Below are 23096 nucleotides of genomic sequence, written 5' to 3'. Positions count from 1 at the left end.
GAAAAACTCTTTTATTGAAAGCTTCTCCATGATCAAAATACACTAAAAAAGTTTTTGCGTCTTTAAAACGATAAACATAGAACACAGATTGTTGATAGATTGTTGACATTTTATGATGGGGTGACGCGAATAACTTTTCAAAAGGACATAATCACACGAATTAATTGTTTTTGTTGGAGCAAAATTCTAAATATTTCGGAAACTATCTCATTTTGGAAGATTTTTGTTTTTTTCTTTTTTTTTAATTACCCACCACACTTCCCCACACCAAAGAACTCATACAAGAGCCCCCTGGTAGTGGACGCACTTGTCTCAGCCCACGAACAATGTCAACAAAAACAAACAAAACAAATAAAACAAACTGAGCTGAGACAGACATTTATATCTATCTGATGTTTAATTAAGTAAAGATAATTAACTAAGGTGGAATCCCAGTGGAAATAGATTTCCTGTTAAGGGATCCACATCATAAATTAAATTAAACTTAAATACTGCTGACGGATGATTACATTAAATTACTAAACAGTTGTTAAATACAGTTTTTTATGTCAGATAGTATGAAATTTGAAAACATGCATAAAGTTGTTAGAAAAACTCTTTTACCGATAAGTTCTCCATCACGCAATCATATTCAAAATATTTATTTTCTCTTTAGGTTTTTGTTGACAAAATAAAATAAATTAAAAAAGGGGTCTTTTTGCATTTTTAAATTTTTAACATAAATTTTAGTTTCCAGTTTATATTTTTTCGTACAGAAGTATTCATTTCCTGGAACTCGTTCTGAGATAAAAAATTAATTTGAAATTAATTGAAACAAATTTTGAAATAATCCGCGTAGAAACGTTTACGCCCTTTTAAAAATTTGCTCTTGTATCAAAACTGCAAAGTTTCAATCGAATCTACGATGGTCATATTTTGCGGTCGGCTGGTTTCTCGTGGAATCCCTATTAACCCTTTCCCCGCACGTTATGCCATATTGTCGCTGTTGTGCTATCTTATGACATTTCAAGAAAATTGATTTTTAAAGTTTGAGATTGAATACCTTGAAACTTATAAATGGCATAAACAATTCAAAGAAGACAATTGATGCTTCTGTCTATTCTGTATTAATATTTCAAATATTACGAAGATCGGTTGACTATGTTGCGAGTTTTTACTATAAATATAAACAAAAGTCGCACTCACACGTGTACTAGGAGTATATTAATGACAAAATTTGTATGGCGTATCATAATCGTGCATTGAAAATTTGCCATAGGAAAAAAATCCTCAATTTTTGACTTTTATTCATATCTTTGGCTTCATTTGGTCTATAAACAATCGGTGAGATGTATTTTGAAGGAAATGAGTCAGGTAATCTAGAAAAAATAGTAATTTTTGGTTACAGTGTTGCCAAATATGCTATATTTTCAGTTTAAAACTTAAACTGCATTTTTCTCACAAATCGTGTATTTTTGTTTTTAAAAATGATTATGCCATTTTGTTTTAAGATAGTTTTACACATAAAAACATCATATGGGTCATTCCACGCGAAGTGATCAAAAAACTTTGAAAACTTGAAATCGACCTTCACGGATTAGAACCAAATTTGGAGGAATTTTTCATCTAGGGCCAATATATAAAAACCAAATTTTTGTGTCAATTGAACCACCCCTCGGGTCATGGGAGCACCCCCCGTTTTGGCCAATTGCCAAAACCCTTGATTTTCTTTTAATCATATCTCCGGTTATATTTACTCTAGAATCAAACTGCAAGATGGATTTTGAAGAAAACTGTTCAAGGTGTCTAGAAAACATTAATTTTTGGCGGCAGTGCTGCCAACTATGCGATTTTTTCAGTTAAATATTAAAAGGTTATTTTTCTCTCAATACATATATTTTAAATCTGAAAATTCTAATGCAATCGCGTTCCTCAGACATTTTTGACATACAAAACACTTATAATCACAATATAATATGAGCGCATCCGAAGATATACCGTTTTGAAGGGAAAAACTCGCATTTTCTCATATAAAAATTCATTTTTATTGGCCAGAATTGAGAAAATCTTCAAACGGTCATAAAAATCGACCCTGATCTGCTAGAAGCAAACCAAAAACGTAGTTTTTCATCATTTCTCGTCTACTTCACGAAAAACTATGTTTGAACTCTGAATGCTCAAGTTGGTTTTTTAGTGTTGTGCGCTTGCGATTTTATATGGAAAATTGCGATTTTTTCTCTTCAAAACGGTGTATCTCAGGATCAGCTCAAATTATATTGAGATTATAAGTGATTTTTATGTAAAAATGTCAGAGGAACACGATGGCATTAGAATTTTCGAAATTGAAATATATGTATTGAGAGAAAAATAACCTTTTAATATTTAATTTAAAAAAATCGCATAGTTGGCAACACTGCCGCCAAAAATTAATTTTTTATAGACTCCTTGAACAATTTTCTTCAAAAGCCATCTTGCAGTTTAATTCTAGAGTAAATAGAACCGGAAATATGATCAAAAGAAAATCAAGTGTTTTGGCAATTTGCCAAAACGGGGGGTGCTCCCATGACCTCCCATGGGTGGCTCAATTGACACAAAAATTTGGATTTTTATATATTGACCCTAGATGAACAATTCCTCCAAATTTGGTTCAAATCCGTGAAGGTCGATTACACGTGCCTTGATCACTTCGCGTGGAATGACCCATATACATACATCAAAATAACGTGAGCTAGTCGTTAGAAATAATGGAGTCGAAGGGAGATGGAAAACGAAAAAAATGTGATTAGTTATGATCAAAATTGGCATGTTTCAATCCGATATACCATTGTCACAAAAATACTCTTCGGCGCTATTCGGATGCCGATTTCTTCCAACTCAAAATACGAATAGGCAAGCGAAATCTACCGCATTTTTTCTTTAACTGGTAAAAGACTAGAACTGATTACAGATAGAGAAGTGTACGTTGTTGTATAAAATTGCCGATGATGTACTTGGATTAATGCTAACAGATGATAACCTCATGGGTACAAATCATGGCGCCCATGATTGTATAATTCACCTCCTAACGCCATCTATGAGTAAAGAGTGGATTCAAGCTTGCACATTTGGTATGTATTTAATACGCCGAACATGGAGTCAGATGTACATCCAATGTTTATTGAATTCGAAATAAAAATGCAATTAAATTACATTTTTTGGAACTATGCACTTCTGCGTAGAAAGTTCGTTCAACGTACATCCACTTTGGTAAACGATTTTTTTGTACGCAGAACTAGTTGTTCCATGCGACACCGACGTTATACACGTTATACACCATACGCTCCTAATTTTTATTTTGAAGGATAAAAATGCATTGGATTTTGCTAATATGTATCACAAGTGTTCTGTCTTTACAGCTGAAGGGTTCATCGAGCTGAGTTAATTTGAAATATCTCTACTTTTCAATAATCTTTCGCGTGTATTGCATTATGTAAGAAAGCATGTCTTAAAATCTCATATTTTTTGTCTTTCTCAGATTTATAAACTCATCACAATTCAAAACTCTGGCACAAATACCGGAGGGTGTATCGGCGTCTGGTTCTACGGCGGAGAGTCCTAGTAATTAGGATGCGAGCGGGACTGCGCAAATCGGTAGCTTGTAATACTAAATTAAATTTTATATATATTATCAATGGTTAACGGATGGGGGGAAAGCTATAGGAATGGAAGGAATCAAACGGAAAATATACATATTTAAAAGCATTAATCGAAGGTTCAAACAATAAGAAAACGGAGCGAATGCGAATGGAGCAGTGTGAAACCAGATGGCGCAAAGTACTAGAGTTAGTTATTAAATAATTGACGCAGCTGAAAGAAATCCCATTAGAATGAACAACAAAAAAAGGCAAATAAAGTAAAATTTTATATAAACATTATACAACATGACGAAATGGATCGAAAAAGTGTTCCCTCCTGGAGGATAGGGAAAAGCAAATTATTCAGATATGATACACGTAATTCACTGATAATTTTTAGCGTTACTGTAAAATTATAGATGGTCGTTATTAAAGAAAGAAGAACAACAAATAACAGAAATGAAATAACCCCAGAAAACATGCTCTAAAACGATGTAATCAATAGCCAAATAAAAGGATAACAAAAAAATATATATACAAAAACGAAGAAACCGATTTTAGTTCAACGTAAAGAACAAGACCGACGACAATGAAGCAGATGTAAGGGAATTTAGTTCTCTCTCGCTCCCTCTACTAACTCTATATCTGTCCCCATATCCTCATCCTGATTGATTGTTCTTCTATTCAAACACTATAGCTATATTATACGGTTTGAATTCAAACTTTAGTCTATTGAATGGCAAATCACAAGAAATGAAGAAGCACACATCAAAATAACATTCTCAGTCATGCACCCACAGAGATTTAGTCTCACTAAGAGTAACAACACCTACAAACCCAAGAGCATTATTTTTCACATTTAGAACAGAGAAAACCAACCAAAGCTAGAAGTTTATCGAAAAAGTGTTACAATATTTTTACACTGTCGGCATGTGGAACGCGAAGCACAAAGTTTAATGTAAGACCTAATCAAATGAATGAAGTGATGGATACAATTTGTGTGTACCCGATTCTAGTCCCTATCGAGACAACCCGAGCGACTATTCAATTGCTTTAACGTGTTCTGTGTTCTTTCGAAACATTTAAGTATTACCGATATTTCTCACGCGTAAGCCTAAAATGACCACTGTTTAAGCTACACTCAAGTAACAATCGTTAAAAGTACTACCTTTTGAGATATGACTGTTATTTATTTATTGTTCGTTTTCCGCTCGTTTCTTGTAGTGTCTATTGATTAGCTCAATTTTTTACTTAGATTTTTCTCTGTTACATTTTTACGATGGCCTATTTGAGATTTTATGAAACTATAGAATGAGAAGCATAGATTTTTGCGACCTACTGTTAGAAAAACATAACAAAACAAATGAAGAGTTATTCTAGTCAAAGCGAGAGCGAAGGCGTTTATTACTTAGGACAAATGATAAGCAGACAACTTTCTGCAATGAGGTCTAAGAAAGCACAAATCCTTCAGATACCCTCACAATCCTACTATTCATATATTTTTCTATCGATCAATAGCTGTTCAGTCACGGTTCATACTTTCACACCTTGTTAATAAACAAACATTCATCTGTACGTAGAATGTTATCATCGTTGTTCCCTGCTAGCAAAAACAACGTAAATAGAACAAAAAATCCACTGTCTGGCCCAACTACTGTACTACTATAGATTAGACTAGACGGAGTATCAAATTTATGAAAGAGAATCCATCTAATGTGTAAGCATTTCCTGTGCACAGAGCTCTCCGGGCAACTTTCCCTCCGTTTGTGTTCAATTACCGTGCGGTGATTGTAGTTTGTCAAGCAAAATAACTTTACCCTAAATCCTGCTGCTAGCTTTGTTCAAGCATTTTCAAGAAACAACAGAAAAAAAGTCATCAATCTTGCCTTTGTGCGTATCCCATCCTTGCGGAAAGCTGTCCGCCGAGCACTGCACCTTCGACACGCAATAAAACAAAAAAAAAAAGTTTAAACTAAGGAAAAACAAGAATAGTCCAACATATACAAATTTGTGTGTAAAAACATTCTGTTATCAATTATTTAAATAATTTAATCGCTTTCAGTTCAATAAAATGTAATTAAAAGAAGCAAACTTTTATAAGATAAACAAAATAAGAAATGAGAAAAAAACTCGCCCACATTCAAACAAAACTTTTATACGAATTAAAGTTTTACAAAAAAATGCGTTTAAACGATGCAAAATCAAACGGCGAAACCGAAATTCGTAGGAGAGCAAACAGCATACCAACAACCTTTAGACGATGGAATTAAATAAAAGAACTGTTAGAACGTTTCAGTTACACCGTAATCTTCATATTGCCGGGTTGTGTTTCGAGTTTTCGACGGTTTACTGATAGTTTTTGCATTGTTTAGTCGTTCCTTTCTCCATCTGTACCTAAATGAGTAAGTTTTCTATAACATACTTGTAGTTTATTGTTGATTTATTCGGACAAGTAAAGGTAAAACAACGGGAAATGGAAACTAATTTTCTTACTTGCAATCTTTCATATAGTATTTATTCCAGGATGAACAGATAACTACTTTAACAATTAACTGAGATTAGCAGGTAAAACATGAGATATCGCAAAACAAAACTTGTTGTTTATACTTCGATTTCATATAAAAAGGAAAAAAAATATTATAAAACCAAAAAAGTAAATTAAATCATATGAATATGCACCAAACTGAAGCGGTAAAAAGTAAAGTGAAACAAGTAGGTTTTAACGAATGAAATGAAATTTAAAACAATTGAAATAAATCCCCACAAAAGAAAATAAAACAAATGTTTAACATACCAAAAGAAACATGCGAGTATGCATATTAGTGATGTACCAATTTTAGTTGTTTAGAAGGAGTGCTACAATGAGTTGTAGCGAAAGAGAAACCAATCACTCGTTTTTAAGTTTAGTTTTTAAACGAAACATTGCAAATGGCAACCATTCGAGAATGTCGACCAAACATAGCGGAAGCCCAAAAACTACACACACACAGACACACTCTTATCATACTTGGGAAGTAAAATATAAAACGTCGTAACTTTAAACATTTCAGTTTTGTACAATAATCTTCGAAATCACCCAAAGCATTAGCATTAGCTAATTGATATGATTTTGCTACATTCCATTGTACACTTCAATGTAGAATACCAGAATGTGTGAGTCAGAAGGTAGATGAATGAACGAGTGGGTACAAAGTTTCGTAAAATTTATTCGAAACGTTCTCTTGATTGCAATTTAATCCGCTCCCGACCTGTGAGATGTGCTGATGGGTAGCGTGGGCGGAAACGTTGCTTCTAGTGTAGACTTTCATGCCGGCGGAATGTTTCGAATCCTGATGGACGGCGTAGGCGAATGATTTGTTTTTAAAACTCGTAGCATTAGAAATGTGACGGGAGTATCATATCGATTTATTTTACGTCGTTTCAGCAGGAATTTAAAGTAGATACAAGCCGATCGATATCTAATCGGGGAATTCGAATTGTAGAAAAATAAATGGCTCCTTCTAATAATTCAATTCAACTATCCAATGATTACAACGATCAAATGATTTGATGAGAAGTCGAATTAAATTGAAAAAATTGAATTTGAATAACTAAATCTTCGTGTTGTTTAATTTTGTTTTTGGTTGTAAGAATTTAAGTTGCAACTTGAAAGCTTTAAAGTGATTTTTAGCTGTTCGAGATAATTAGGGAACGATATGCATATCTTATACTTTTTTCTCTCATTCCGCACGTTATTTGTTTCAGAAACGGCAAGTTGATTCTAAATAGAGTGTTTGAATCACTTTGCCGTCTATAACTGCTTTTGGAGTAGAATTCTTCTAACGTCGGAATACTTTCCAAGCACAAAATAATTAGAATTTATAAATGAAATTATTACCAGTAACTTCATTGGCTGACTAGTGTTCGACCTGCGAGCGAGAAAAATTCTTGCTGACATTGCTTTTAATAGTCTGTAGGATCATAAGCATTAGTCCAGCCAGGTCCCTGCACAAGGATATGGGTTTGTTAACTGATAATCGAGTAATTTTCGAGAGTTTGATTAATTGATTCGAATAATCGACCAAGACAATCGATTAAGATCAATAATCGATTAGGTTGCAAATATTAGTTTGTCAGCCAAAAAAAGGTCACTGGGTACATTTTAAAATTTGGATGGGGCTTGTCATTTTTTGTTCTGCGATTTTCATATTTAACGTTAGCACCATTCATGAACTATTTTGTCGAGTAATTGATATCAGCTAATCGATTTATTCAATTTTACCGAAAGCTTTTAATCGATTTTTGATTTTTTGATTATTTTGGATATTAATCGATTATTTGCGTTGAACGAGTAAAAAAAAAATGAACAGCAGGCAGAGCAGACCATTGCACTGTGTGCTTTTCAGCTAGCGACTGATAAGTCGTTGTTTGATTCGAGCATTGTTCAACTGTACACAGATCGCTTAGGTTCAATGTTTGCGGCGAATGTGTATACCTAATTTGTTTGCGGTTGCATGGGTGCATTGTGCATGATAGCAATCTGTATTTTGATTCCGCAAAGAATACAATTTTCTTAGCAACAAATTTACTCGAATCGATGGAAAGCGCAACGGTTTATTTGATGAATTTCCACTCAGCCTATCCTACTTTGATTCTAATATATACTTCAAAGCCTATAGATTTTCGCCTGAGAGCCACCATTGCGGGCCACGACCATCTTTACCGTAACTTGGGATGAGAAAGGAAGTGTTGATGTGGTACTTACTTAACGGAAGGCCCCGACTCAGTGACACTCCCATAAGTACCACGGATTGGGTAGTGGGTGGGTTGTTAGTCAGGATTCGCTTCAAGCAAACGATGCGACTGAGCATATATTTTCGTGCATGTTTGAATAGTTTATTGACTGTATGATACGTCTTCTAGGCATTTAAACTCTGGCTAATCTTTCAAAGGTTTTCCTCCATTTAACTCCACTATGTTTCAAACATAGTGGAATTAAATGGAAGAAAACCTTTGAAATATTACGTACATTCCACTAAGACCTCCGTTCGTGTATATGTTCTGGCTAATCGTTTATTGAGATTGTTTCATCGAAAACAACTTGAACTCTTGACAGCCGGCTGTCGTGAGTGTTGTCGACAATGTAAAATGGACCGTAAACAATGAGTTTAAAAGTGGTATGGTGGAACATTCATAAATTATGTCACGCAAAGATTACCCAATACTAACTAACTCTCTGTCATATTATCACGTTATTTTTCCCCTTGGTCTAATACGAATCAAATTATTTTAGTGTTTCCTTCATTTCGCAGTAGCACTTTTATGCCGCTACTCGCAAAAGTGTTCATGTTCTATGGAATTTCCTATATACAAGGCGCAATCGTGCGTAAAATGGCGATTGCGTGAAAGCACATGACGTGCTCCCCTCCCATTTATGTCACAATTAGTCATATATCTTCCTTCTAATAGCATAGCAGAAATTATAAATGGTCCTTATTGGTACAATCACAAGCATATTGAGATCCAGTACCTTAAATTTTTCCACCTCGTTCGAATAAACGTTCCGATATTACAATGAAGACGCGAAACTGACAAAAATATAAATGCTGCGTTCCTAAACGATATTAACGAATCAAACACCCCCCGTTTCCAAATGGTACGTACATATTCTTAGCTCAGTATAATTGACTGATGAGTTAATGGACTAAAAGTAAAGCATTAAATATGACCATAAAAAATTTGTTCATCGTGCTGAAATGATTGCCGTAAATTGGTAATTGGATTTGAATTGATCTTGCGAATTGTCAATTCTCCACCTTCATACATAATTCAAAAGTCATTCACTCAGACAAGACCATGCGTATTTCCCACACGCATTTAAGACACAGTGGATTCGTTTCCTAGTTGGTCAAATAAACACTAAACAAACAAATAAATTAGTTTGCTCAGTCTAATGAAATGTCAGCACGATTAGCATCAACCGGCGGATACGTGTTCCCTTACAATGCCATCAAATCTCAAAGAACATTTAAAATTAGATACGACAAAATATGTGCAAATCAGAATATAACAAAATGAAGCTTGCTTAATTATTTGCATTTAAAAAAAGATCGGAAAAAATAGTTGCATAACCAAGGTGGTTCATTTTAAAAGATAGCACTGCTGATGAATCACTGTATAAAAATTGATGATAAGGGACGCGGACGAAAATAACTGATCACCGCCTATATATGAAATGTGACTATGTTGCCCTAAATTTGATTTTTCTTTACCGGTCCAGGTTTTAATTTTTGTTCAAATTTCTCTTAGGGGGTGCAACAGTGGATTAAATTTTTTATTTTTTTCTGGTTGCGCTACAATCCATCAAACTACCAACTATCAATTTTCATATGAAGCTGACAAAATCGGGGGTAGACAATATCAGGGGCTGATAAATTCGAGTCTTCACTGTACTTAAACTGTACGAAAGAAATACACTACCGGTCAAAAATTTAAGTTCACTTGCTTTTCTTGAATTTAGTGGTGCGAGAGCTACAAACTACACTACTAAGATTATATTATTTTCCGAACGCTAATTTGAACTACTCTATCTCCACTGATCTCTAACTGATCCTAATTTTTTTTCACCCATGGATTGCCTTAAGTTTGTAAAGGTTAATTTTCCGACATAAAAATTTAATTTTCGTGTGACATGCTTTTGCACTCAAAAATGTACTGTATTCTTCAGTTAAGCGGTCTGAGATTTTGATTTTGAAATGAACACTGTACAATACGTAATACGTAACAACTTCATTCAATGAAAATCAGTTTTTGTGATCGAATTTGGTTTGAAACTAAATTAAAAATATCTCAACAAATTGAAAATCCGTACCCCCAGGATCCTTCACCTGGATCCGCCATTGGTGGAAAAAAGTATTAAATACCTAATTTGCAGTTTCACATGAACTCGTCGGATTTTTTGTGATAGTTGCTTTTGTTATTTAAGCTATGTATTCTGAAGATGTTAGAAGCAAATGAAATATTTTTGAAAGTTGATAATATAATTATATTGAGAAGATTGTGCAAAATTAATAAGGTCTACCAAAAAAAAAAATAATAAGGTCTCACGTTTGCATTAAAAAGTGGATTAAAACTAGAACTTTAACCATTTGAGAAGGACGCAACTATATTTATTTCCTTAGCAAATGCTTAGCAATGGCATTATTAGGAAAACCCCTCTGTCAGAACGTTCGAGTTTAACTTTTCACCCTACAATAGAGAAACATGAAGAAACTTTGACTTGACATAATTTCCATTGACTTGCTAATGATTGGAGAAGAAATCGAAATATAATAAATATACGCCTTATCGCTACTTTATTTCTCATGTTTTGGTTATTCTAAATTGATAAACAGACTGCTATTACGAAAGAAAATCTAGCTGTGTCCGAAATAATTTGACGCTATTATTTTTACGAAATATTTTGGACACTAGTTATTTTATACTTCTAAGTAAAACTTCACAAACTAACCATTTCAAACACATAAAATGCAAGATCCAAATAGAGACAATATTATTATGTCATTTAAAAACAAAAAAAATGTATTCTTAAATCCAATTTAAAAGTGCATCACTTCTCCCGATTCTTCTTGGAAATCGTGGAATTATGAATCGTTTTCGATATCAATTTTTCAACTGTGAATTTTGATTAATTTAAAGGAGTTAGAGATGAACTAAATATGCTGGGACTTAATCACAACCCAAAGAATATAATTATCTTCATCAAACCAAACGAATTTGGAGTAATTGGCAGTAAAGGAGAACAAAATTTGTGAAAAGCGTCCAAAATAAAGAGGGGTCCAAATTAGTTTGATTATTCTATTATTCGTTCATCAACATCGTATTTCTATCTTCTATGATAGCTGTGTAAATTCAATGTGAATGTTTCTGCTACATAACTTTTTTTCGCGTACTTCCATTCAAATTTACGATAATTTTCTACAAAATTAAGTCCTAATATTTTTTAGTTAATACTATTTTGTAGCTTTTTTGAGGTAAAGTTATTCGAAGTTAGTGTTTTTATAGTGTAGGGTATTGCATTTTTGAAGTAGAATACTTCTAACGTTTCAATATGGGGTCCCGTTTCAAAAATTTCAGTTGAGAAATTTTCCCAGGTTTGAAATGCGAGTATCTTCCGTTCTACTGGACGAAATCGCAATATTTTTGCACTATCTGATCGGAAATTTGTGCACGTATTTCGTATTAAATTTCGGAATTACTGCGACTACTATAAATAAACCAAAACAAGGATTTTCAGAAAATCCTTCGGAAACAGCGAGGAAAATGCGCAATTTGCCAGCATATCCCACGCAGAGCCGTCAAAAAGGAGCATGTAAGCGTTTCATTACATACGGGAATGTTATATATACAGGTCACACGAGCTTGTTTTGTATCAGTGGGTGCTCGCTTACCACACGAGCAACATGCTCGTCCGGACGGTACAATGAGCGGTATCATGTTTGCGTTCCCGTACCAAGCGTCATCGCAAGGTTCTTCGTGATAAAATCCAGGGAATCACCAAATTCGGCGTCTGGCTCGTCGTGGTGGTGTAAAATGCATCTCCAATTTAATCTACGAATGCTGATGGTGTGCAGAAAAATGTCATCCGAGATGCCGTGACCTACACTGAACACGCCAAGCGCAAAACCGCAATGAATGTCGTCTATACTCTGAAGCGGCAGGGACGCACTTTGTATGGATTTGGAAGTTGAAAAGGTAGAACTCACTTGTATCATTATAAAAAAGGCCCTTTTCAGGGCCACCAAAACCATTTCAAAGAATAAGTTTGCATTTTCTGTTTCATGGACTGTTTCTCCCTGGAGAGCAATTTGGGTTAAACCCTAAATTATGATTTATTTCAGTACGTAAATTGCAAATATGGTCAGAAACAAACTGGAGTGAAGTGGAAAACATTTTTACTAGGCGCATTCAAAAAAGGTTCCAATTCTCAAACATTTTACCAAGGTGCCGTATTACATTACTCTCTTTACCCTGAGTGTTCGATAATCTCCGTAGTGGAAACACAATTTCAATTTTGTTCTTTATCAAAAATATGTGGTCGACCAACGAAGGGGTGGAGCTTCGAAGAACACATATTGAGGACAACACAAAAAAGGACGACCTTACATTGTGCTGTAGTCAGGTATAAAAACTCAGCATGCTGTTGCTCACGCTCAGTTCGTTTCCAGCATCAGCATGCAGTAGTTCGTTTGCAGCATCTCCCGCAAAATTCAAACCGCCGTCCGTTTGCTGCTGTCAGAAGAGTTGGCCAAGCACGCCGTCTTCGATGGCACCAAAACTGTTACCATATACACCAGCACCAAGTAAATTTCGAACACTGCCCAAAGAAAAGGCCCTTTTCAGGGCCATCAATTTATCGACAAAGAATGAAATTGAAGTTTTGTTATTACAAGCATCAGCTTGTCAAGAGCGTTGGATGGTAAGTGAGCCACTTGTGAACAATACCGTCGCTTTCACGAGAATGGCACAAAATCAAAAGTTATTTGTGATTTATAGACATTTTAGTGTAATGATTCAATTTACAAAAATCGAACGTTTTCTAACGTTTCGATATAGGTGCTCCGTTTCAAAATTTTCGGCCAGAATGCTGCCTGTTTTTTCAAACGTGAAAATCTGCTGTTGTATTGAATGAAAACCTTCGATTTTTGCGCTGATTGGAAATAGTTGTGACTAATTCTGTAGAATGTACAATTACTGAAATAACAGATTTTGTGAAAGCAGTGGTTGGTCCGTACAATTCGATTCCAAGCGAGCCAGACTAGTTTTCGTTGGAAGGTCCACCTCTGACAATAGAAGTAAACTATTTTATTTTGAATTCAACTACAACTTCCTTGAAAACAGCACAGCTAAAAAACTTTTGGGAAAAACGCGCAAACCTAAATTTTCCACTATAATGGAAACTGCCTGTGCCCAGCCGCACTGCATCATCAAGATTGATAGTAATTCAAGCCGGGAGGAAAGAGGTTGTAAGGCAATGGAAAACGAAAATTTCATTTATATCTTACTGGAATATAATTGGCTGGTCCTGAAAAGAACTTGTTGGTTTGTGGTTTATATTGGGTCACAATTTAGGCCTGCTCGATTGCTGATAGCTGTGAATTTCTCGCAGGGCGACAGTTTCTGTTCAGTAGTGATGAGGCTTCCTAACGCCAACCGTGACTGGGGCACTTTTTCACGGCCTTCGTTGCTTACTGCTTGCGGGGAGGCTTTCCTCCGGTGGACTTACGAGCGGTATGTTTGGTACGGGCCATTTATCAACAAAGAATCGAATTGACATTTTGTTATTACAAGCATCCGAAAGTAGCTTGCCAAGAGCGTTCGATGGCAAGTGAGCTACTTGTGAACAATATAGTAGATTTCACGTAGAATGACACAAAATAAAAAGTTATCATTTGTGTGTTTGTTTACAGTTTCGTGTTTACTAGGCGCATTCAAAAACGGTTTCAATTCTCAAACATTTTACCAAAGTGCCGTATTACATTACTCTTTTTACCCTGAGTGTTCGATAACCTCCGTATTGGAAACACAATTTCAATTTTGTTCTTTATCAAAAATATGTGGTCGACCAACAAAGGGGTGGAGCTACGAAGAACACATATTGAGGACAACACAAAAAAGGACGAGCTTACATTGTGCTGTAGTGAGGTATAAAAACAGCATGCTGCTGTTCACGATCAGTTCGTTTGCAGCATCAGCATGCAGCAGTTTGTTTGCAGCATCTCCCGCAAAATTCAAACCGCAGTCCGTTTGCTGCTGTCAGAAGAGTTGGCCAAGCACGCCGTCTTCGATGGCACCAAGTAAATTTCGAACACTGCCCAAAGAAAAGGCCCTTTTCAGGGCCATCAATTTATCGACAAAGAATCGAATTGAAATTTTATTACAAGCATCAGAAAGTGGCTTGCCAAGAGCGTTGGATGGTAAGTGAGCCACTTGTGAACAATATCGTCGCTTTCAAGTCGAATGGCACAAAATAAAAAAGTTATTTGTGTGATTTGTAGACAGGTTAGTGTAATGATTCAATTTACAAAAATGTAGAATGTTCAATTACTGAAAATAACAGTTTTTGTGAAAGCAGTGGTTGGTCCATACAATTCGATTCCAAGCGAGCCAGACTAGTTTTCGTTGGAAGGTGCATCTCTGACAATAAAAATAAACTATTTTATTTTGAATTCAACTACAACTTCTTTGAAAACAACACAGCTAAAAACTTTTGGGAAAAACGCGCAAACCTAAATTTTCCACCATAATAAAAACTAGTGCCCCCGCCGCACAGCATCATCAAGATTGATAGTTATTCAAGCCGGGAGGAAAGGGAGAGGGAGGTTGTAAGGCAATGGAAAATTTCATTTATAATAATAATACTTTATAATTGGCTGGTTCTGAAAACAACTTGTTGGTTTGTGGTTTATTTTGGGTCACAATTTAGGCCCGCTCGATTTCTGATAGCTGTGAATTTTTCGCAGGGCGACTGTTTCTGTTCGGTAGCGATGAGGCTCTTAACGCCAACCTTCCTTGCCACGACCTTCGTTGCCAACCAGCCCCCTGTCAAGGACGACGTCTCTGTACAGCCAGCATCACTGCCATGAAAGGCAAAACATTGATTTTGAACCGAATGATTAGAAGCTGTATTTAGTTACAAAATGTCGATTAAATTAAATTATTAAATCATCCCACAAGATGCAAAACGTCGTGTGGAATGCTTGAATATCGAGCATAGTGCCGAACATAATTCTTTGTTTGGGGCTTTATAGCTATAACGCCCCATATATGTCGGTCGCTGTCAAACTCCATATGATGGTATAGGGTTGCCAGGGGGTTGTTGCCAACTGCTTGCGGGGAGCCTTTCCTCCGGTGGACTTACGAGCGGTTTGTTTGGTACAGGCCATGTAGCAAAAAATGCTGATCTGCTACTTCTCTGATGCTGGTAGTAGGACGACGGTCAAACGCTCGTTTGCGTGCCTTCATTCATAAAAGTTCAACAATATTTTCAAAGAATGTTGCAAATTGTCAACTTGATAATTCCAAAAATACTCCAAATAAACTATGAATGTGCTAAAGTCGACAAAATCGCATAGAAATTGCTTATTCCAGAGCAGAATTTACCGGTCTAAAGTGTATTCTACTTCACTCCGGTTATGTCTCTGACATTACCCACCCATCTTTTTGTAATTCTCAAAGCCCCCCTTCATATTGTGACAAGTGTGAAAGTTAGCTCAGATGCCAAATACCACATCGTTTGACTCCCGTCCAATTCAATTGAAGTTTTTGCCATTGGCTCTTTGGGAAAATATTAGAGGAAAATACATTAAATGCTAGAACTTTCGAACTAGCCTTTAGAAAATTACAGTTCATACATTTTTAAAAGGAGCAATCTTAGTAATTGAATGAGAATATATCTGTTTCTTGAAAAATACCGAAGTTAAATTTTGGGATATTTTGTCCATAAAACCTATGCTACAACTCATACATACATTTTTGCAGTTTTTCTAATGTTCAATAATTCTGTACCGGTTGAGACCGGACTCCTGACTGAATATAATGTATAGAGCAATTTTTTTTGTCAAGTATGGCGTCTTTGTTATTGATGAAATACAATATGTTTTTATATTCGCTACTATATAGAAGTACTGGTATATCGACTTTAATTTTTTTTTGTGAAATTCTTTTAAGAATGAAAGGTGGTTTTTACTACGTAAATGCGGAAAATATCCATTTCATTTTCATATGTCAAAAACATTGAAAATATGGAAATTTAAATAAAAAAATGTGCAATTTCATTTCTTTATTACATTTTTATTCCATTTTTTTCAATTAACTGAAAGGTTGCTAGAATAAAAGTTTTCCTATTACTGCAGTAGACCGTTTTTGAATGTATAATGTTCGCCTTAAAATGTACGGAATTTTATTAATAGAAAATGCAAAAGTTGATTTTTACATAAACATTTCATTCTGAGGAGCCTCTTAAAGTTAAATTTCGTGTGAATAAGAATAACATTTTATTATAATATATTATATGGTTATACAAATGAACAATTTTTCATCACTATTTTTAAAAATACAAATAATTTACCGCATTACCGCGTGGTGCGGTGCGGTAAATAAAGTGCGGTTGCGGTAAGTGGTGCGGTTTCATTTTTTTGCGGTTGCGGTGAGGAAAATCCATTTACCGCTCACGTCCGCACCGCGACGAACCCTATCCATAGATGCTTTAGAATCTGTTGTATAACAATGAAGATATAGCAATTCTAATTAGTGAAGTTTAGGGCTCCGCGTAGGTTGTTGGCCTAGTGCTAGGAATGTTAACGAGCGGGTCGAATTAATTCGTCGCAGCGAAAAGCTAAACAATATACCCTTTGTGGTTTGCTTGACAATAATTTATTGAAAAAAGTTTTTGGTGTTTAAAAAACGACTGTTGTTTTAAAAATCTAATAAATCTGTATTGTCTTTTGATTCCTTGCATAAAAAATCCGACAAAGTGGCAACTCTTCCGCGGTTGCATATTAAAACGTTCATTTATCGTTACATAGGCGTTAGACGTTTCATTCTCCATATCAAAGTCGCACACTTTCTGTTTTTTTAAATCAAAGAGCATAAAGTGTGTGTCTTTGATGTTGAAAGGAGACCTCTATCGGTAAGCTTCAGAAACCTGGAAGATTAGTCACTCTCGCCGCTCGTGGGTCGTAGCGCTCTTCTCTTCCAATGAGAAATTAGATTGTGAAAGGGTACGGGTAACTGTAGGGACTGGCTGGTAGCTTCTGGTCTGCCAGATAATACCGAAAACAGCATATTGCTATGTAGGGGAAGATGGGGTAAAACGCACCCCCGGGGCAAAATGCACCCCTTGCTTATATCGAAAACAGCTGAAAGTTTCTAGAAAAGGGTAACACCAGTCGGAAGTCCGACATATTAAACATACACAGTCAAAGTTTGATAACCGTACATCAATAGCAGCTCGAGAAATGAACAAAAAACAATAACGTGCTCTTCTCATGTAATTATTGTGGCTCGGGCAACAAGAATTTTCTGCTTTTATGAATGCTGTTTTACTATTATATCAGAGTAATCCAGTTCTATTTATACCATTGTTCATTATTCTGTCGCACTACACAGTGGCGTAGCCAGAAATTTGGTTTGGAGGGGGTTTTGATGAAAATCGCAATTTTTTTGAAAAAATGCTAAAATTTCATATGAGTTTGATAAATTATTGAAAACTCTAAAACATAAGTAGTCTAACAGTTGTCATTCCAGTCTAAAAACAAGAAGGATCAACATGGAACAGTTTTCAAACCTCTCTAGATTATTTTCTTGTATAATATGTCAATGAAGTCAAAAATTGCGATCTTTTAAAGTGGGATAAATGATCTAAAAAATTTTCAACGTTCAAGATCACCTAATATAATAATCCTTGACTTTGAAGGTTTGACAACTTCGGGAAGTTATCAACATAAAACAGCGCCTGCTTTGATATAGAAATATTAGTGATTAACTCTCATAGAGGTAATTATGGTGAATTAATTTTTCAAAAATATTAAGAGACATGGTGCCTTCAGCAAAGTTTTTGATAATGTCATTTCAAACAATTTTGTTGAAAATATGAAGGCTACATGAATTCAACATATAGGGATTTAAATGGACTGGGCCTGCTATATTTCTTCTTAGTGAAGAAAAATTTAGGTGAAAACTATTTTTTTCTGCGCTACGGATAAAATTGTTTGAAACAATCATTGCGAGTTGAGAACACAAAACCTATAACTAAATTATGGATGGATGGAACTGAAACTTGCGTTTCGACTTCATCTCATCAGAATCCGACACTAACTTGGTGGGCGGACTAAGCTTGCGCCGAATTGATGCTAGCTCCTGAAAATGGAATCACTCTTTGTGTTTTTGAGTCCTTTTAATATCTGGGAATTATTTGTTTTATATCCAATTCCCTTATTTTTTTGTAAGCTTCAAAGGCACCTTGAACGCAATGTGAATTTATTATTTAATTACCGCAGAAGAGATTTATCAAATACAGTAATTTAAGAATAGCTTGTTGTAAAGGTTTTCTACTACTATATTTCGATACTCTGAATATGTGGGATATTTATGTCTTTGACAAAGTTGTTTGAAATAGCACTTTCGAAAACTTTGCTGGAGACATTAAGTCTCGACCCAAACTTGGTTGAAGAGTAATTCTTGTCTATAATTACTTCTAGGAGGATTAACCGTCAAAATTTTTCTATCAGCAGATGAACAGTTTTACGTTTTGAAATTCTTCAATGTTACTTAACATCGAAATTTGGCAGTTTCGAATGAATGTGATCGTGACCGTTAAAAATTTATCGAGCATTAATTTTACTTTTCTTTATTAGTCAACCTCACAACTTGCAGTACTAGAACGTAGTACACAAAATTTTAGTACGCCATTCATTGCATCCTGCTAAGAGGATATTCATATAGTTGATAATACAACAAAAATCCAATGCTCATAAAACCGATCCTGACCTGCTAGAGACAAAATTACATCAGCTTTCAACTAGTTTCTGAAATGTTATTCTTGTTGTAACCCATATTGAATTCTTGTCTAAACTCTACACAATCTAAAAAAATACATTTTCAGCAAATGTTGAAATGTATGTAAGTTTTCGGTAAACAAGCTTATGTTTTATATGCAATCAACCTATTCAAATTTAGATTCCCATTCGAAAAATTGTCTCTAATCCATATTTTGAAGCATCTTTCCAAAAATGAGCTCATAATAATTCAGACAGTTATTTTATTTTACATTGAAGAAATTTGACAACTATGGGATTTTGGCTAAGAGATAAGTTACAAGATCCCCTTCCCATAATTTTCCAAAAGTTCTCATGACGCTCTAAACACAGTTATCAATGTAGTGATCAGAGAATATTTTTCCAAAAATATTTTGTGGAATATTAAATTAAATTCGTCAGCATCAATTTTTTTTTCAATCCAATTAATTTTTGTTTGGGGGGGGTTTTAACCCCCAAACCCCCCCCCCCCCTCCCCCCTGGCTACGCCACTGGCACTACATATGAAAAATGTGCTAAATAATGAACTTTTAGCTAAATTTATATCTCTGCTCCATCAGGGGCAAAATACCCTCTTCTTTGATTGTGCTGGTTTTCCAATCGAAAACAGAAAAATTTTTCTGAAAACATGCTAATTGCATAACCTAAGGCTGTTTAATGGCACACTTTTGTGAAATCCCGTCAGAAAACAAAACTACTTGCTTGTTCACGGAGCATTATGCCCCGTTGTTGCGGTGCATTCTGTCCCGTTGTTGTAGTGCATTGTGCCCCATTGTGGTGCATTTTGCCCCCGCACAGGTGCGTTTTGCCCCGCTTATTTTCGAAAAGGTAATTTTCAATGATTTTGAAAAATTTAATATTTTTCATGTTTTTGAATACTCTGCAAAGCGTTATGATTGCGATTACAGAGGAATATGTTGGCTAGACGATATCAATAATTAAATTCTCCCAATTGATGTTCTATAGCTGAGTTATGATCATATTTCCTTAGGGGGTGCATTTTACCCCATCTTCCCCTAGTATGTGCTTAATAAAACCTACCTCTACTTGGAAGTGTTAATCTTTTGTTAGTCAGCCTGTGTCTGTTAGATGGGCAAATGAAAGAAGAACAAATAAGGCGATTACTACAATCGTGATTTTAACGTTTGTATCAAAGCCAACGAGTGATCCTGCGCTGACACATTCCATTGGCAGGGGAACTGGTGGTAAAATGAACATGTTTAGCAAAGTCGTTATTTTCTAACTAATAAGTGAATGAGATATTACAATCACCTTACATGTTTCTTGCTGGACATGTTTTATACATATTTTTTCAAACATTATTCTCGATTTCACAGGTCCAAAAATGAGAGATATGTAATACTATGTATAGTGGGTGGGTAAAATGAACAGCTTCTGGTGACCTGCTAAATGTCCTGGATGTATGCAATGCTTAGCGTTGGAAAGCATTTTCCGAGCAATGCTGAACTGAGACACACTGATTTCCCAGCGGATTATAAGCTTTGCATACACACAGTGCATTTCGTAGGCAAACAAAACCTGTCCCGGAAGAAATGCATTTTCATGACGTAATATTAACCCATTCATGCCCATATTGTTTGTGGACAACAACGTTTTTAAACAGCTATAACTTTTGTTTGAGGCAAGATTTCTTCACAAAAACAAGTAAGGCTAATAAAAGTGACTATTGACCTTCATTTGAGTACTAACAGTTGCAAGGATCAGCTCTAGAACTGAAGTTATTGCAATTAGTCTGATTGGATTCCGATGTAGCAGTGCTGCCAGGAACAGTTTATGTTGACGACAGCAAATAATTTTTTCATATATTTTTGTTATGTTGCAATATTTTCGAAAACTAATAAAACTAGTCATTTTAGACTGTCTTTGGGTACCTTTTTCACATAATTGGACTATTGTAAATATTCTAGAAGGATTGCATTGAGCATTAGAAGGTAAAAATTGAGCAGCTTCTAGCACTGCAAGGGAAGCACCTATCTTTATGAAAAAGGCTTTTCGTGTTTCTTGATCCCACTGTTTTCAAGGAAAAACAGTTTAGAAACCATACATGCACTAGACAAAAGTTGGACATGAAAGGGTTAACCAATTTACAATCAAACTTGGGGTTATTTATAGGTGTTTGAACTTTTAGGATCTGTTGGAAAACAGTGAAGATATCTAGAGAAAATTTTCAATAGGACGTAAGTAACATTGAGAGCCTCTCTTTGTTTACTTTCTCTTTCGTTTATTACGACGTCATTACAACACTTTGCACTAATTTTCCAGTACATATCGAAAGCCGACGGTTTTTACATGAATATTATGCATGTAGAGTAGTAAATGTTGAAATGGCCGAGTAATGAACAGAAGAGAAAGACCCCAAAGAGAATCTCTCATTGTTACTTACGTCCTATTGAAAATTTTCTCTAGATATAGCAATTTGAAGTTAGCCTTCTGAATAGTTTTGAACAGAGTCGGAAAATGGTTTTTTTTCATTTTCTAAAATTAGGCGAAACTGACGAAAGAACGAAGCTTCTTTCCATACCACTAGCACTTTGCGAAATCGAAAATGAGACAACGGGCTAGGACAAAGCAAGCATGTAGCAGAGCGTTTTCATTATTCTCTTCGCATGCTCCTTTTCGCTTTGAGATTCAGAATGATATTGGTACCTTCGATATTAAACTTACTGCTGGGGAAACGAAAATACACTAGCAATGATATTTTTTTTCGATGCTTGATTCTGTAGATTTTCTAGCTAATGATGGTATTGTAAGACGAAAGCCTGATCGGTTTGCATATTTCTCATTTTAACTATGTTCTAGTTGCATTATTAGATGCACATTGCATTAATTTCATTTAATGAATGAGAATCGCAAATTACTGAGCATGCATCAAAACGAAATTGCAACTTCGGATTGTCATAGGAAAACGAAAGTCGCTGCTGCTGCTACTCGTTTTCGTAGAATCGAGAGCGACGAAAAAGGCAAGGAAAGGACGAAGATGAATTCTCTGAATTTCGTCGTTCATTGAATAAGTGCAGGTATATCTCGATAGTACGTACACCTTCGCTTCGTTTAGTGTACGTACTATCGAAACGTACGTACTATCGAATCACAAAAATAATTTTCAAAATATTACTTTTTATGATTAATATTGAATGAAAACTTACAAAAATAAGATTTATCACTAAATTAATTATTAGTGATAAACTGTTCTATTACTGTGTACTTGATTTTAGAAGAATGGTTTGTTACAACTAGAATGGTTGAAAATAGCATGTAAAAGCATTTCCTCGGACTCATACAGTTCGCATAAAATATTCTGTATTTGTGATAAAAAACCAAAAGCAATAAGATGCCTCTGAATATTGTAGGATATCCGACTGATAAATTCTTTGAATTTGGTAGCATTTTCTTGAGCGCGATGTCATCAACAGTTCTTCTCCGAATAGGATTACATATTGCGTTCCTTAATTTTTTGGTCTCAAAACGGATATTTAAATATATTTAAATATATTTTATGACAACATACACTGCTGGTCAATAAAATAGGTGTGAGATAAAAATACATGAAATTTTGAGTTTTCTCTAAAAATATTTTTATATTCAAATATTTTATAGTTAGGCACAGTCGTAAATATGAAAAAGAGTACTTGTATTTGTGAATTAAATGTTATGCTTTGTCGTAACTCTTTCTTCTTCATGAAATCCAAAAAAGCACCTGGTCAATGAAATAGGTGTATTGTAATCCATTGCATTAAAATTTTTCAAATCCAATGATTTTAAGGCTTCAACATTTTTAACAACTAGTAACCTGTGTAAGCTCCCTTATTCAACCAAATTTCATTCATTTGTCTTGGCATTGAGTCATTCAAACGCTGATAAATTTCCTTTGGTATAGAGTAGCATTCCTTTTAAGCTGCTTCCCACA

At 35.0% G+C, this 23096-nt stretch overlaps 1 protein-coding gene across 5 annotated transcripts in view; it reads left to right on the top strand.

The window, feature by feature from the left end:
- The window catches only part of LOC131694103 (regulator of G-protein signaling 17), a 114770-nt gene extending 108135 nt beyond the window's left edge, over positions 1-6635 (top strand). For all 5 annotated transcript variants that reach the window (XM_058982497.1, XM_058982498.1, XM_058982496.1 and 2 more), the window contains one exon: positions 3494-6635. In XM_058982497.1, the coding sequence (XP_058838480.1) occupies positions 3494-3584 (91 nt within the window). In that variant the 3' untranslated portion in view covers positions 3585-6635. The remainder of the gene's footprint in view (positions 1-3493) is intronic.
- Positions 6636-23096: the final 16461 nt, after the last annotated feature.

Source organism: Topomyia yanbarensis, chromosome 3 (assembly GCF_030247195.1).
Source record: "Topomyia yanbarensis strain Yona2022 chromosome 3, ASM3024719v1, whole genome shotgun sequence".
In the NCBI taxonomy this organism is placed as follows: Eukaryota; Metazoa; Arthropoda; class Insecta; order Diptera; family Culicidae; genus Topomyia; species Topomyia yanbarensis.
Note: the sequence above shows the minus strand (reverse complement) of the source record. Positions and strands in the feature narration are given on the sequence as shown.